The sequence below is a fragment of the Ascaphus truei genome, chromosome 14 (assembly GCF_040206685.1).
Source record: "Ascaphus truei isolate aAscTru1 chromosome 14, aAscTru1.hap1, whole genome shotgun sequence".
NCBI lineage: Eukaryota > Metazoa > Chordata > Amphibia > Anura > Ascaphidae > Ascaphus > Ascaphus truei.
The window spans coordinates 50,896,345-50,909,741 of NC_134496.1; the positions used below are offsets into that span (position 1 = coordinate 50,896,345).

The 13,397-nt window shown below is 54.6% G+C and overlaps 1 protein-coding gene across 1 annotated transcript in view; it reads right to left on the minus strand.

The window, feature by feature from the left end:
• Positions 1–13,397, minus strand: part of NMUR1 (neuromedin U receptor 1) — a 47,931-nt gene that overhangs the window by 20,518 nt on the left and 14,016 nt on the right. The window contains exon 2 of the mRNA XM_075570962.1: positions 11,125–12,079. Within this exon, the coding sequence (XP_075427077.1) occupies positions 11,125–12,043 (919 nt within the window). The 5' untranslated portion in view covers positions 12,044–12,079. The remainder of the gene's footprint in view (positions 1–11,124; positions 12,080–13,397) is intronic.

Here is a 13,397-nt window from a genome sequence, read left to right on the forward strand (position 1 = left end):
TGGGGATGTGAGTGTGTGTGATGTGTCCCCGTGCCTGGGGATGTGAGTGTGTGGGATGGGTCCCCGTGCCTGGGGATGTGAGTGTGGGATGTGTCCCAGTGCCTGGGGATGTGAGTGTGTGGGATGTGTCCCTGTGCCTGGGGATGTGAGTGTGTGATGTGTCCCCGTGCCTGGGGATGTGAGTGTGTGTGATGTGTCCCCGTGCCTGGGGATGTGAGTGTGTGTGATGTGTCCGCGTGCCTGGGGATGTGAGTGTGTGGGATGTGTCCCTGTGCCTGGGTATGTGAGTGTGGGATGTGTCCCCGTGCCTGGGGATGTGAGTGTGTGTGATGTGTCCCTGTGCCTGGGGATGTGAGTGTGTGTGATGTGTCCCCGTGCCTGGGGATGTGAGTGTGTGATGTGTCCGCGTGCCTGGGGATGTGAGTGTGTGGGATGTGTCCCTGTGCCTGGGTATGTGAGTGTGGGATGTGTCCCCGTGCCTGGGGATGTGAGTGTGTGTGATGTGTCCCTGTGCCTGGGGATGTGAGTGTGTGGGATGTGTCCCCGTGCCTGGGGATGTGAGTGTGTGGGATGTGTCCCCGTGCCTGGGGATGTGAGTGTGTGGGATGTGTCCCAGTGCCTGGGGATGTGAGTGTGGGATGTGTCCGCGTGCCTGGGGATGTGAGTGTGTGTGATGTGTCCCCGTGCCTGGGGATGTGAGTGTGGGATGTGTCCCAGTGCCTGGGGATGTGAGTGTGTGGGATGTGTCCCCGTGCCTGGGGATGTGAGTGTGTGTGATGTGTCCCCGTGCCTGGGGATGTGAGTGTCGGATGGGTCCCCGTGCCTGGGGATGTGAGTGTGTGGGATGTGTCCCCGTGCCTGGGGATGTGAGTGTCGGATGGGTCCCCGTGCCTGGGGATGTGAGTGTGTGGGATGTGTCCCTGTGCCTGGGGATGTGAGTGTGTGATGTGTCCCCGTGCCTGGGGATGTGAGTGTGTGTGATGGGTCCCTGTGCCTGGGGATGTGAGTATGTGTGGGATGTGTCCCCGTGCCTGGGGATGTGAGTGTGTGATGTGTCCCCGTGCCTGGGGATGTGAGTGTGTGGGATGTGTCCCAGTGCCTGGGGATGTGAGTGTGTGGGATGTGTCCCCGTGCCTGGGGATGTGAGTGTGTGGGATGTGTCCCAGTGCCCGGGGATGTGAGTGTGGGATGTGTCCCAGTGCCTGGGGATGTGAGTGTGTGATGTGTCCCCGTGCCTGGGGATGTGAGTGTGTGATGTGTCCCCGTGCCTGGGGATGTGAGTGTGTGATGTGTCCCCGTGCCTGGGGATGTGAGTGTGTGGGATGGGTCCCTGTGCCTGGGTATGTGAGTGTGTGGGATGTGTCCCTGTGCCTGGGGATGTGAGTGTGTGATGTGTCCCAGTGCCTGGGGATGTGAGTGTGTGGGATGGGTCCTGTGCCTGGGTATGTGAGTGTGTGTGATGTGTCCCTGTGCCTGGGGATGTGAGTGTGTGATGTGTCCCCGTGCCTGGGGATGTGAGTGTGTGGGATGTGTCCCAGTGCCTGGGGATCTGAGTGTGTGGGATGTGTCCCCGTGCCTGGGGATGTGAGTGTGTGATGTGTCCCCGTGCCTGGGGATGTGAGTGTGTGTGATGTGTCCCCGTGCCTGGGGATGTGAGTGTGTGGGATGGGTCCCTGTGTCTGGGGATGTGAGTGTGGGATGTGTCCCCGTGCCTGGGGATGTGAGTGTGTGATGTGTCCCCGTGCCTGGGGATGTGAGTGTGTGGGATGTGTCCCCGTGCCTGGGGATGTGAGTGTGTGGGATGTGTCCCCGTGCCTGGGGATGTGAGTGTGTGTGATGTGTCCCAGTGCCTGGGGATGTGAGTGTGTGTGATGTGTCCCCGTGCCTGGGGATGTGAGTGTGTGTGGGGTCCCCGTGCCTGGGGATGTGAGTGTGTGTGGGGTCCCCGTGCCTGGGGATGTGAGTGTCGGATGGGTCCCTGTGCCTGGGGATGTGAGTGTGTGGGATGTGTCCCTGTGCCTGGGGATGTGAGTGTGTGATGTGTCCCCGTGCCTGGGGATGTGAGTGTGTGTGATGTGTCCCTGTGCCTGGGGATGTGAGTGTGGGATGTGTCCCCGTGCCTGGGGATGTGAGTGTGGGATGTGTCCCTGTGCCTGGGGATGTGAGTGTGTGGGATGTGTCCCTGTGCCTGGGGATGTGAGTGTGTGGGATGTGTCCCTGTGCCTGGGGATGTGAGTGTGTGGGATGTGTCCCTGTGCCTGGGGATGTGAGTGTGTGTGATGTGTCCCTGTGCCTGGGGATGTGAGTGTGTGGGATGTGTCCCTGTGCCTGGGGATGTGAGTGTGTGGGATGTGTCCCTGTGCCTGGGGATGTGAGTGTGTGGGATGTGTCCCAGTGCCTGGGGATGTGAGTGTGGGATGTGTCCCAGTGCCTGGGGATGTGAGTGTGGGATGTGTCCCTGTGCCTGGGTATGTGAGTGTGTGGGATGTGTCCCTGTGCCTGGGGATGTGAGTGCGTGTGATGTGTCCCCGTGCCTGGGGATGTGAGTGTGTGGGATGTGTCCCTGTGCCTGGGGATGTGAGTGTGGGATGTGTCCCCGTGCCTGGGGATGTGAGTGTGTGGGATGTGTCCCTGTGCCTGGGGATGTGAGTGTGTGTGATGTGTCCGCGTGCCTGGGGATGTGAGTGTGTGTGATGTGTCCGCGTGCCTGGGGATGTGAGTGTGTGTGATGTGTCCGCGTGCCTGGGGATGTGAGTGTGTGTGATGTGTCCGCGTGCCTGGGGATGTGAGTGTGTGTGATGTGTCCGCGTGCCTGGGGATGTGAGTGTGTGTGATGTGTCACCGTGCCTGGGGATGTGAGTGTGTGTGATGTGTCCCCGTGCCTGGGGATGTGAGTGTGGGATGTGTCCCCGTGCCTGGGGATGTGAGTGTGTGTGATGTGTCCGGGTGCCTGGGGATGTGAGTGTGTGGGATGTGTCCCCGTGCCTGGGGATGTGAGTGTGGGATGTGTCCCCGTGCCTGGGGATGTGAGTGTGGGATGTGTCCCCGTGCCTGGGGATGTGAGTGTGGGATGTGTCCCCGTGCCTGGGGATGTGAGTGTGTGGGATGTGTCCCAGTGCCTGGGGATGTGAGTGTGTGATGTGTCCCAGTGCCTGGAGACGTGAGTGTGTGTGATGTGTCCCCGTGCCTGGGGATGTGAGTGTGTGGGATGTGTCCCTGTGCCTGGGGATGTGAGTGTGGGATGTGTCCCAGTGCCTGGGGGTGTGGGATGTGTCCCCGTGCCTGGGGATGTGAGTGTGGGATGTGTCCCCGTGCCTGGGGATGTGAGTGTGGGATGTGTCCCCGTGCCTGGGGATGTGAGTGTGGGATGTGTCCCCGTGCCTGGGGATGTGAGTGTGTGGGATGTGTCCCCGTGCCTGGGGATGTGAGTGTGGGATGTGTCCCAGTGCCTGGGGATGTGAGTGTGTGATGTGTCCCCGTGCCTGGGGATGTGAGTGTGTGGGATGGGTCCCTGTGCCTGGGTATGTGAGTGTGTGGGATGTGTCCCTGTGCCTGGGGATGTGAGTGTGTGATGTGTCCCAGTGCCTGGGGATGTGAGTGTGTGATGTGTCCCCGTGCCTGGGGATGTGAGTGTGTGATGTGTCCCCGTGCCTGGGTATGTGAGTGTGTGGGATGTGTCCCTGTGCCTGGGGATGTGAGTGTGTGATGTGTCCCAGTGCCTGGGGATGTGAGTGTGTGATGTGTCCCCGTGCCTGGGGATGTGAGGGTGTGTGATGTGTCCCAGTGCCCGGGGATGTGAGTGTGTGGGATGGGTCCCTGTGCCTGGGGATGTGAGTGTGTGGGATGTGTCCCTGTGCCTGGGGATGTGAGTGTGTGATGTGTCCCTGTGCCTGGGTATGTGAGTGTGTGATGTGTCCCCGTGCCTGGGGATGTGAGTGTGTGGGATGGGTCCTGTGCCTGGGGATGTGAGTGTGTGTGATGTGTCCGGGTGCCTGGGGATGTGAGTGTGTGGGATGTGTCCCCGTGCCTGGGGATGTGAGTGTGGGATGTGTCCCCGTGCCTGGGGATGTGAGTGTGGGATGTGTCCCCGTGCCTGGGGATGTGAGTGTGGGATGTGTCCCCGTGCCTGGGGATGTGAGTGTGGGATGTGTCCCCGTGCCTGGGGATGTGAGTGTGGGATGTGTCCCCGTGCCTGGGGATGTGAGTGTGTGTGATGTGTCCCTGTGCCTGGGGATGTGAGTGTGGGATGTGTCCCCGTGCCTGGGGATGTGAGTGTGTGGGATGTGTCCCAGTGCCTGGGGATGTGAGTGTGTGGGATGTGTCCCCGTGCCTGGGGATGTGAGTGTGGGATGTGTCCCCGTGCCTGGGGATGTGAGTGTGTGGGATGTGTCCCCGTGCCTGGGGATGTGAGTGTGTGGGATGTGTCCCTGTGCCTGGGGATGTGAGTGTGGGATGTGTCCCCGTGCCTGGGTATGTGAGTGTGTGGGATGTGTCCCTGTGCCTGGGGATGTGAGTGTGTGTGGGGTCCCTGTGCCTGGGGATGTGAGTGTTTGGGATGTGTCCCTGTGCCTGGAGACGTGAGTGTGTGGGATGTGTCCCCATGCCTGGGGATGTGAGTGTGGGATGTGTCCCCGTGCCCGGGGATGTGAGTGTTTGGGATGTGTCCCTGTGCCTGGAGACGTGAGTGTGTGGGATGTGTCCCCGTGCCTGGGGATGTGAGTGTGTGGGATGTGTCCCAGTGCCTGGGGATGTGAGTGTGTGTGATGTGTCCCCGTGCCTGGGGATGTGAGTGTGGGATGTGTCCCCGTGCCTGGGGATGTGAGTGTGGGATGTGTCCCCGTGCCTGGGGATGTGAGTGTGGGATGTGTCCCCGTGCCTGGGGATGTGAGTGTGGGATGTGTCCCCGTGCCTGGGGATGTGAGTGTGTGGGATGTGTCCCCGTGCCTGGGGATGTGAGTGTGTGGGATGTGTCCCTGTGCCTGGGGATGTGAGTGTGGGATGTGTCCCCGTGCCCGGGGATGTGAGTGTTTGGGATGTGTCCCTGTGCCTGGGGATGTGAGTGTGTGGGATGTGTCCCAGTGCCTGGGGATGTGAGTGTGTGATGTGTCCCAGTGCCCGGGGATGTGAGTGTGTGTGATGTGTGCCTGGGGATGTGAGTGTGTGGGATGTGTCCCAGTGCCTGGGGATGTGAGTGTGGGATGTGTCCCCGTGCCTGGAGACGTGAGTGTGTGGGATGTGTCCCCGTGCCTGGGGATGTGAGTGTGTGGGATGTGTCCCTGTGCCTGGGGATGTGAGTGTGTGATGTGTCCCTGTGCCTGGGGATGTGAGTGTGGGATGTGTCCCTGTGCCTGGGTATGTGAGTGTGTGGGATGTGTCCCTGTGCCTGGGGATGTGAGTGTGTGTGATGTGTCCCCGTGCCTGGGGATGTGAGTGTGGGATGTGTCCCCGTGCCTGGGGATGTGAGTGTGGGATGTGTCCCCGTGCCTGGGGATGTGAGTGTGTGGGATGTGTCCCAGTGCCTGGGGATGTGAGTGTGTGTGATGTGTCCCCGTGCCTGGGGATGTGAGTGTGGGATGTGTCCCCGTGCCTGGGGATGTGAGTGTGGGATGTGTCCCCGTGCCTGGGGATGTGAGTGTGGGATGTGTCCCCGTGCCTGGGGATGTGAGTGTGGGATGTGTCCCCGTGCCTGGGGATGTGAGTGTGTGGGATGTGTCCCCGTGCCTGGGGATGTGAGTGTGTGGGATGTGTCCCCGTGCCTGGGGATGTGAGTGTGTGTGATGTGTCCCAGTGCCTGGGGATGTGAGTGTGGGATGTGTCCCAGTGCCTGGGGATGTGAGTGTGTGTGATGTGTCCCAGTGCCTGGGGATGTGAGTGTGTGGGATGTGTCCCCGTGCCTGGGGATGTGAGTGTGTGGGATGTGTCCCCGTGCCTGGGGATGTGAGTGTGTGTGATGTGTCCCTGTGCCTGGGGATGTGAGTGTTTGGGATGTGTCCCCGTGCCTGGGGATGTGAGTGTGTGATGTGTCCCAGTGCCTGGGGATGTGAGTGTGTGGGATGTGTCCCTGTGCCTGGGGATGTGAGTGTGGGATGTGTCCCTGTGCCTGGGTATGTGAGTGTGTGTGATGTGTCCCTGTGCCTGGGGATGTGAGTGTGTGATGTGTCCCTGTGCCTGGGGATGTGAGTGTGTGGGATGTGTCCCAGTGCCCGGGGATGTGAGTGTGTGGGATGTGTCCCTGTGCCTGGGGATGTGAGTGTGTGGGATGTGTCCCCGTGCCTGGGGATGTGAGTGTGGGATGTGTCCCCGTGCCTGGGGATGTGAGTGTGTGGGATGTGTCCCTGTGCCTGGGGATGTGAGTGTGTGGGATGTGTCCCCGTGCCTGGGGATGTGAGTGTGTGGGATGGGTCCCTGTGCCTGGGGATGTGAGTGTGTGGGATGTGTCCCCGTGCCTGGGGATGTGAGTGTGTGGGATGGGTCCCTGTGCCTGGGTATGTGAGTGTGTGGGATGTGTCCCTGTGCCTGGGGATGTGAGTGTGTGATGTGTCCCAGTGCCTGGGGATGTGAGTGTGGGATGTGTCCCCGTGCCTGGGGATGTGAGTGTGTGGGATGGGTCCTGTGCCTGGGGATGTGAGTGTGTGGGATGGGTCCTGTGCCTGGGGATGTGAGTGTGTGGGATGGGTCCTGTGCCTGGGGATGTGAGTGTGTGGGATGGGTCCTGTGCCTGGGGATGTGAGTGTGTGATGTGTCCCAGTGCCTGGGGATGTGAGTGTGTGGGATGTGTCCCAGTGCCTGGGGATGTGAGTGTGTGGGATGTGTCCCTGTGCCTGGGGATGTGAGTGTGTGATGTGTCCCAGTGCCTGGGGATGTGAGTGTGTGTGATGTGTCCCTGTGCCTGGGGATGTGAGTGTGTGGGATGTGTCCCTGTGCCTGGGGATGTGAGTGTGTGTGATGTGTCCCTGTGCCTGGGGATGTGAGTGTGTGGGATGTGTCCCCGTGCCTGGGGATGTGAGTGTGGGATGTGTCCCCGTGCCTGGGGATGTGAGTGTGTGGGATGTGTCCCTGTGCCTGGGGATGTGAGTGTGTGGGATGTGTCCCTGTGCCTGGGGATGTGAGTGTGTGATGTGTCCCCGTGCCTGGGGATGTGAGTGAGTGGGATGTGTCCCTGTGCCTGGGGATGTGAGTGTGTGTGATGTGTCCCGGTGCCTGGGGATGTGAGTGTGTGGGATGTGTCCCTGTGCCTGGGGATGTGAGTGTGTGTGATGTGTCCACGTGCCTGGGGATGTGAGTGTGTGGGATGGGTCCCCGTGCCTGGGGATGTGAGTGTGTGTGATGTGTCCCTGTGCTTGGGGATGTGAGTGTGTGATGTGTCCCAGTGCCTGGGGATGTGAGTGTGTGATGTGTCCCCGTGCCTGGGGATGTGAGTGTGTGGGATGTGTCCCTGTGCCTGGGTATGTGAGTGTGTGATGTGTCCCAGTGCCTGGGGATGTGAGTGTGTGGGATGGGTCCCTGTGCCTGGGTATGTGAGTGTGTGGGATGTGTCCCTGTGCCTGGGTATGTGAGTGTGTGATGTGTCCCAGTGCCTGGGGATGTGAGTGTGTGGGATGGGTCCCTGTGCCTGGGTATGTGAGTGTGTGTGATGTGTCCCTGTGCCTGGGGAAGTGAGTGTGTGATGTGTCCCCGTGCCTGGGGATGTGAGTGTGTGTGATGTGTCCCCGTGCCTGGGGAAGTGAGTGTGTGATGTGTCCCCGTGCCTGGGGATGTGAGTGTGTGGGATGTGTCCCCGTGCCTGGGGATGTGAGTGTGTGGGATGTGTCCCCGTGCCTGGGGATGTGAGTGTGTGATGTGTCCCAGTGCCTGGGGATGTGAGTGTGTGGGATGTGTCCCCGTGCCTGGGGATGTGAGTGTGTGGGAGTGTGTGAGTGTGTGGAGGAGACTCCTTGCTGATCCGTGGTGGTGATATTTACAATGTTTGCATTTTTATTCTGTTTGTGAGTGAGCTCGTTCCCTCTCCTCTATTTTTATTATTATATTTGTACGTTTTCACGCTATGGGCTGCGCGCTCTCTCTTGGTTTTTTTTACATTTATTCTGGACGTGGTTCTCCATTTGAAAGCTGCCTCATCTAACCCATAAAAGCGTAATCATCGGACTGGATCTTTCTAGGAGTGGATCAGTATACATTTTTTTATTTAATGATGTTATTGATTTATTTAGATATTTCTTTCTGCTAATAGAGATATTTTTATTATATGTTTATTATTGGAAATAACTTTGCTATATCTCACTATACCATATCTAGTGGCGCTACTATTGTCTGTCTCATATATATACACATTAGTTAAGTTATGGTGAGTAAAAAAAAGTGACAAAAACCTTTCACAGTAAAGCATATAGCAAATGGAAATATTACTGTATGCAAATGTGCATGTCTTAGACAGGTCTGCAGCCCTGCCTTTCACCATTATCACCCAGCACACAGTGCTTCCACTGCAGCAAGGGATTCTGGGAAATGACATGCAGCCCTGCCTTTCACCATTATCACCCAGCACACAGTGCTTCCACTGCAGCAAGGGATTCTGGGGGGTTTCTCACTTTTTTTTACCCACCATAACTTAAATAATATGTGGTGGATGCCTGTCCAGTGCTTCGAATTGCAAAGCCAGTATAACCACCCTCACACTGATGAGACCCAAAAGGTCGGAACGGCTGTCTGTGGGTGGGTTTACTGGCTATGCATCTTAACCGAGGTGGTGCTGAAAACTGTGTAATGCAGCAAGCCTTGGCTTATAGGAATCCATGTCAAAATGGATTGGAAGCAAAAAGTGGCACTGTGTGCTCATTTGCATGCCATTTCCCAGAATCCCTTGCTGCAATGAAAGCACTGTATGCTGGTTGATAATGGTGAAAGGCGGGGTTGCAGACCTGTCTAAGACATGCAAATGAGCACACAGTAATATTTCCATTTGATATATATATATATATATAAATGTAAATACAACTGTATGCTCATCTGCATGTCTTAGGCAGGTCTGCAACCCCGCCTTTCACCATACATATACATATATACATATACACATACACATATGCATATACACACACACTGTTCAGGGCACTCTAATTGGGCAAGAGTAGGACAAATAACGTCTCTTTAGGAGCAGGGTGCTGGCAGTGCAGCCGGGATCACCATCCAGCGACAACGATAGATAAACAGGAATAAAGGCCCGCAGCGCTCCCTGGTAAGTATCCAATGTAACAAAGGTTTAATGCATCAAATTAACACCAGGGGTGAAGTACAGGGGGAAATGCAGCAACGTCTTGGACCTCCCTGTCCTTTGTCAGGGGGCTTGACAAAAGAAGTCCGAAACAAGGCTCCATTTTTCCCTGTACTTCACCCCTGATGTTAATTTGATGCATTAAATCTTTTGTTACATTGGATACTTACCATAGAGGGCTGCGGATGTGTGTGTGTGTGTGTGTGTGTGTGTGTGTGTGTGTGTGTGTGTGTGTGTGTGTGTGTGTGTGTGTGTGTGTGTGTGTGTGTGTGTGTGTGTGTGTGTGTGTGTGTGTGTGTGTGTGTGTGTGTGTGTGTGTGTGTTATATATATATAATATAGGCCCAGTTATTAAATGGTGCTATATGCAGTGATATTGCTATACACAACAGCAGACCGAACTAATGATAGATTTAGAATTATCGATGCCCCCCTCACGTATTCAACCGTCTCCCCCTTCTTGCTCTGTATTCGCCTTTGGTATTGCAGCAACATCGCACATCGCACATCCCACACTGCCCTTTAATAGCTAATAAACACTTTCTCCAGTGATTACATACATTTTCCACTTGACAGGTGAGATCACTGACCCCGCGCTCAGAGTGTGAATCACGTATCCAAACAAAAAGAAAAATTGATGCTTCCCGCTTTCATTTGATTCAGAGAATCTCCATATAACCTCGCTCTATAACTCCTTCTATTGCCCCATATTATATATCCGCTCCCTATACCTCCTCCTCTCACCCCATATAACCTCTCCCTATACCTCCTCCTCTCACTCCATATAACCTCCCCCTATACCTTTTCCTGTTACTCCATATAATGCCTCCCTATACCTCCTACTCTCACTCCATATAACCTCCCCCTATATCTCCTCCTATCACTCCATATAACGCCTCCCTATACCTCCTCCTCTCACTCCATATAACCTCCCCCTATACCTTTTCCTGTTACTCCATATAACGCCTCCCTATACCTCCTTACGGCTGGAGCACGCCAACAGAAGCCCACACCTACAGGGATCCGTGAGTACCTCTACTGGCTCTTTTTCAATGAAAGCCATTCGGTAAAGTACTATGTATAACAGCGAGGATGGAGTGGCGGTGCACAGCGCGCAGGAAAAACCAAGGGCGGGAGCTTGCAGCGACACGGAAAATGCGCTGACACATCACATAAAACACTGTGTTTTATACCCTGTTTTATGTGATGTGCCAATAACACCCGTCCTCGTCGTTATAGACCTCCAAGAATAGAAACCATTGCCCGTAAAGCGACGGACCCCCTGGAATAACTGCCGGGTTATTAAATGCCCCGCGTGAGATGTGCCACAAGGAATAACATGTGATGCAGGTATTTATACCACCTGGGAAGGACCTGGAATGTATCTCTAGATCCACAGGGTCCCCAGAGCTGAAAATGAACCACTCTGGGGACCCCCTGCTTCCCATTCTCTTAGAAAACCAAACGTGTTACAGGCACCTCTGGCAGAAAGGGGGCGAAGTTTGTGACTTGTTTGTGCTGCTCGTGTCCCTCTGACTGCACAATAACCATAGCTTCTTCACACCCCACTAGGGCTCATATTCCATACTAAACAGGACAATCATTTTAGTGCACTTGCATAAATAAGGACCCCCCTGAGCATTCGCCCCAGTGCCACCAACTATTTCCTAAGCAGGGTTACTCCATAAGACACGTCCTCCATGCAGAAGACACGTTACATCACATTCACATGGTTATGAAGCCATGTTGGTAGGTCTCTAATGTCTAATAGAGTCGCACCACTTAGTCAATATGATGGTGCCCTGTAGAAGTTGCGTTACCTCTGTACCTCCCTCCTCTTCCCCTCTGCAGACTTACACAGCATCTTTGTCACCTGTCTCCTCCGGCTCTTCTCCTGCTGCAGCCTCACATTCTGGTAGCTGTCTCCATCTCCCCCGGATCTGGCCTCTAGAACCTGGAGCATCTTCTCCCTCTTCAGCCGGAGGCCGATGAGCAGGTAGAGGATGCTGATGGTACCCATGGGCAGGAAGAAGAAGAAGATGGTGGTGATCTGGATGATGAGGTTGTAAATCCAGCGGGGCCTCACCAGGGTGCAGGTGGCAGACCCAGGCACCAACCCACGGCCCGTCACATCCAGGTGGAGGATGCCGATGAGGCTGGTGTTGGGGACGGAACACAGGATGGACACGACCCACACGGTGATGATGACGCGCTTGGCGTGGTTCCTGGTCACCACGTACTTGGCCCGCAGCGGGTGCACCACGGCGATATACCTCTCCACGCTCAACGCAGTCACATTCAAGATGGAGGCGAAGCAGACTGTCTCAAAGAGCAGTGTCTTGAAGTAGCAGACGCCGTTTCCGAAGAGAAACGGGTAGTTGCTCCAGAGCTCATAGAGCTCGAGGGGCATCCCCAGGAGGAGGACCAGCAGGTCGGAGAAAGCCAAGCTGAACAGATAGTAGTTGGTGGGAGTCCTCATGATCTTGTGTTTGATGATCACAATGCAGGTGAGCGTATTTCCCACCGCCCCAACCACGAAGATCAGTAGGTACACTGCGCAGATCAGGGCAAAGTAGCTGGACCTACAGGGGCCCAGATACTTGATGCGCAGTTCCTCCACTGTCAGGTTACAGTCCTCAGGGTCCATGTAACTGAACCCCAAGGCGTGGTCTGTTCGGCTCCGGTTTAAGGTGTCCACTCGGTCGACACTGCGTGGCAGCTCCTTGTGGTGCAGAGGAAGCTCCAGGCCAGAGCAGTTGGTGAGGGATGAAGACATCTCCTTCAAGACTGGTCCGATACCCACGCGGCCACCCTGTGGGGAGAGAAGCAGAGGTCATAGTGTGATGGTGCAAGGGGGTGGGGGGTGCAGACAGAGGACCACTACTTTTTTAATGTACAAAACTTACAATTTCACTTCTTTGGTAAAATAAAAAGGGACAGATAGATATATGATAGATAGTGGTCAGCAACGACCCCGGTTTGAGTCCTTGTGACCTTGTGCTTGTCATTTTATGTCCCTGTTTCTCTGGCATCAAAATACGATTGATAGCTCTTTGGACTAGGGACTTGCTAGGCCTCCAAAATGCTACATACAACGCTGGGGACACTGTCAGCGCCATGTAAGAAACAAATATTACTATTACATTCAGCTCTCACATAGTTCTCAGTCTCACCCGGGGGTTTAATAAAAGTAGCAGTACTGCACAATTACTCATTATGGTAAAAGTCGAAGCCATTTGGACTGTATTTCACAAATATTTATGCTATCAAAATAAGAAGGGGAGCGAGTTATCCGAAATACATCCTTTTCTCGTCACAAAGAAGGGGGGAAAACTTGAAAATACCAAAGTAGTGATACAGCGAGTGTGAAAATAAATCAAGGAGTCATAGTAATATTCCTAGTAATATTCCACTGGCGCTGGGGGCGAGACAGGCCCAGATCTGCACAGAAGCTGCAGTCTCTCAGACACAGGCAATGAATTCAACGCGGAATATGCAGGCGCGGGGTCTCTCCTACTCATTGCGGGGTTTCCATCTCGTTACGGCGCCTCTCTCGGGAGTCCATCATCATTAGGGAAAGAAAAGGGGTTTCTAATAGTCACATTTATGTAGAGATGAGGGAAATGAAGGAGCGGGGTGTAACGGGGATGGTTGCGCATATACAAATAACACACGCACTCACATTCTGTGCTCAGCCATTTGCTGATATATTCGCTCTGTATATTATAGAACAAGCAGAGGTCAAGTTAACCACTGGAAAAGTCTTACTCACAATAAGGATGTAAGGGGTGCTGCCTAGGAGAAATATATATATATACACACTAGTATATATATATATATATATATATATATATATATATATATATATATATATATTTATATATATATATATATATATATATTTATATTTATATATATATCTCCTAGGCAGCACCCCTTACATCCTTATTGTGAGTAAGACTTTAAGACTTTTCCAACAGGTCAGGTTTTCAGGATATCCCTGCTTCAGCACAGGTCTCTCAATAAGTGGCTCAGTCTTCGACTACTTAAGCACAGGTGGCTCAGGCTTTGAGTGAGCCACTAATTGAGCCACCTGTGCTGAAGCAGGGATATCCTGAAAACCTGGCCTG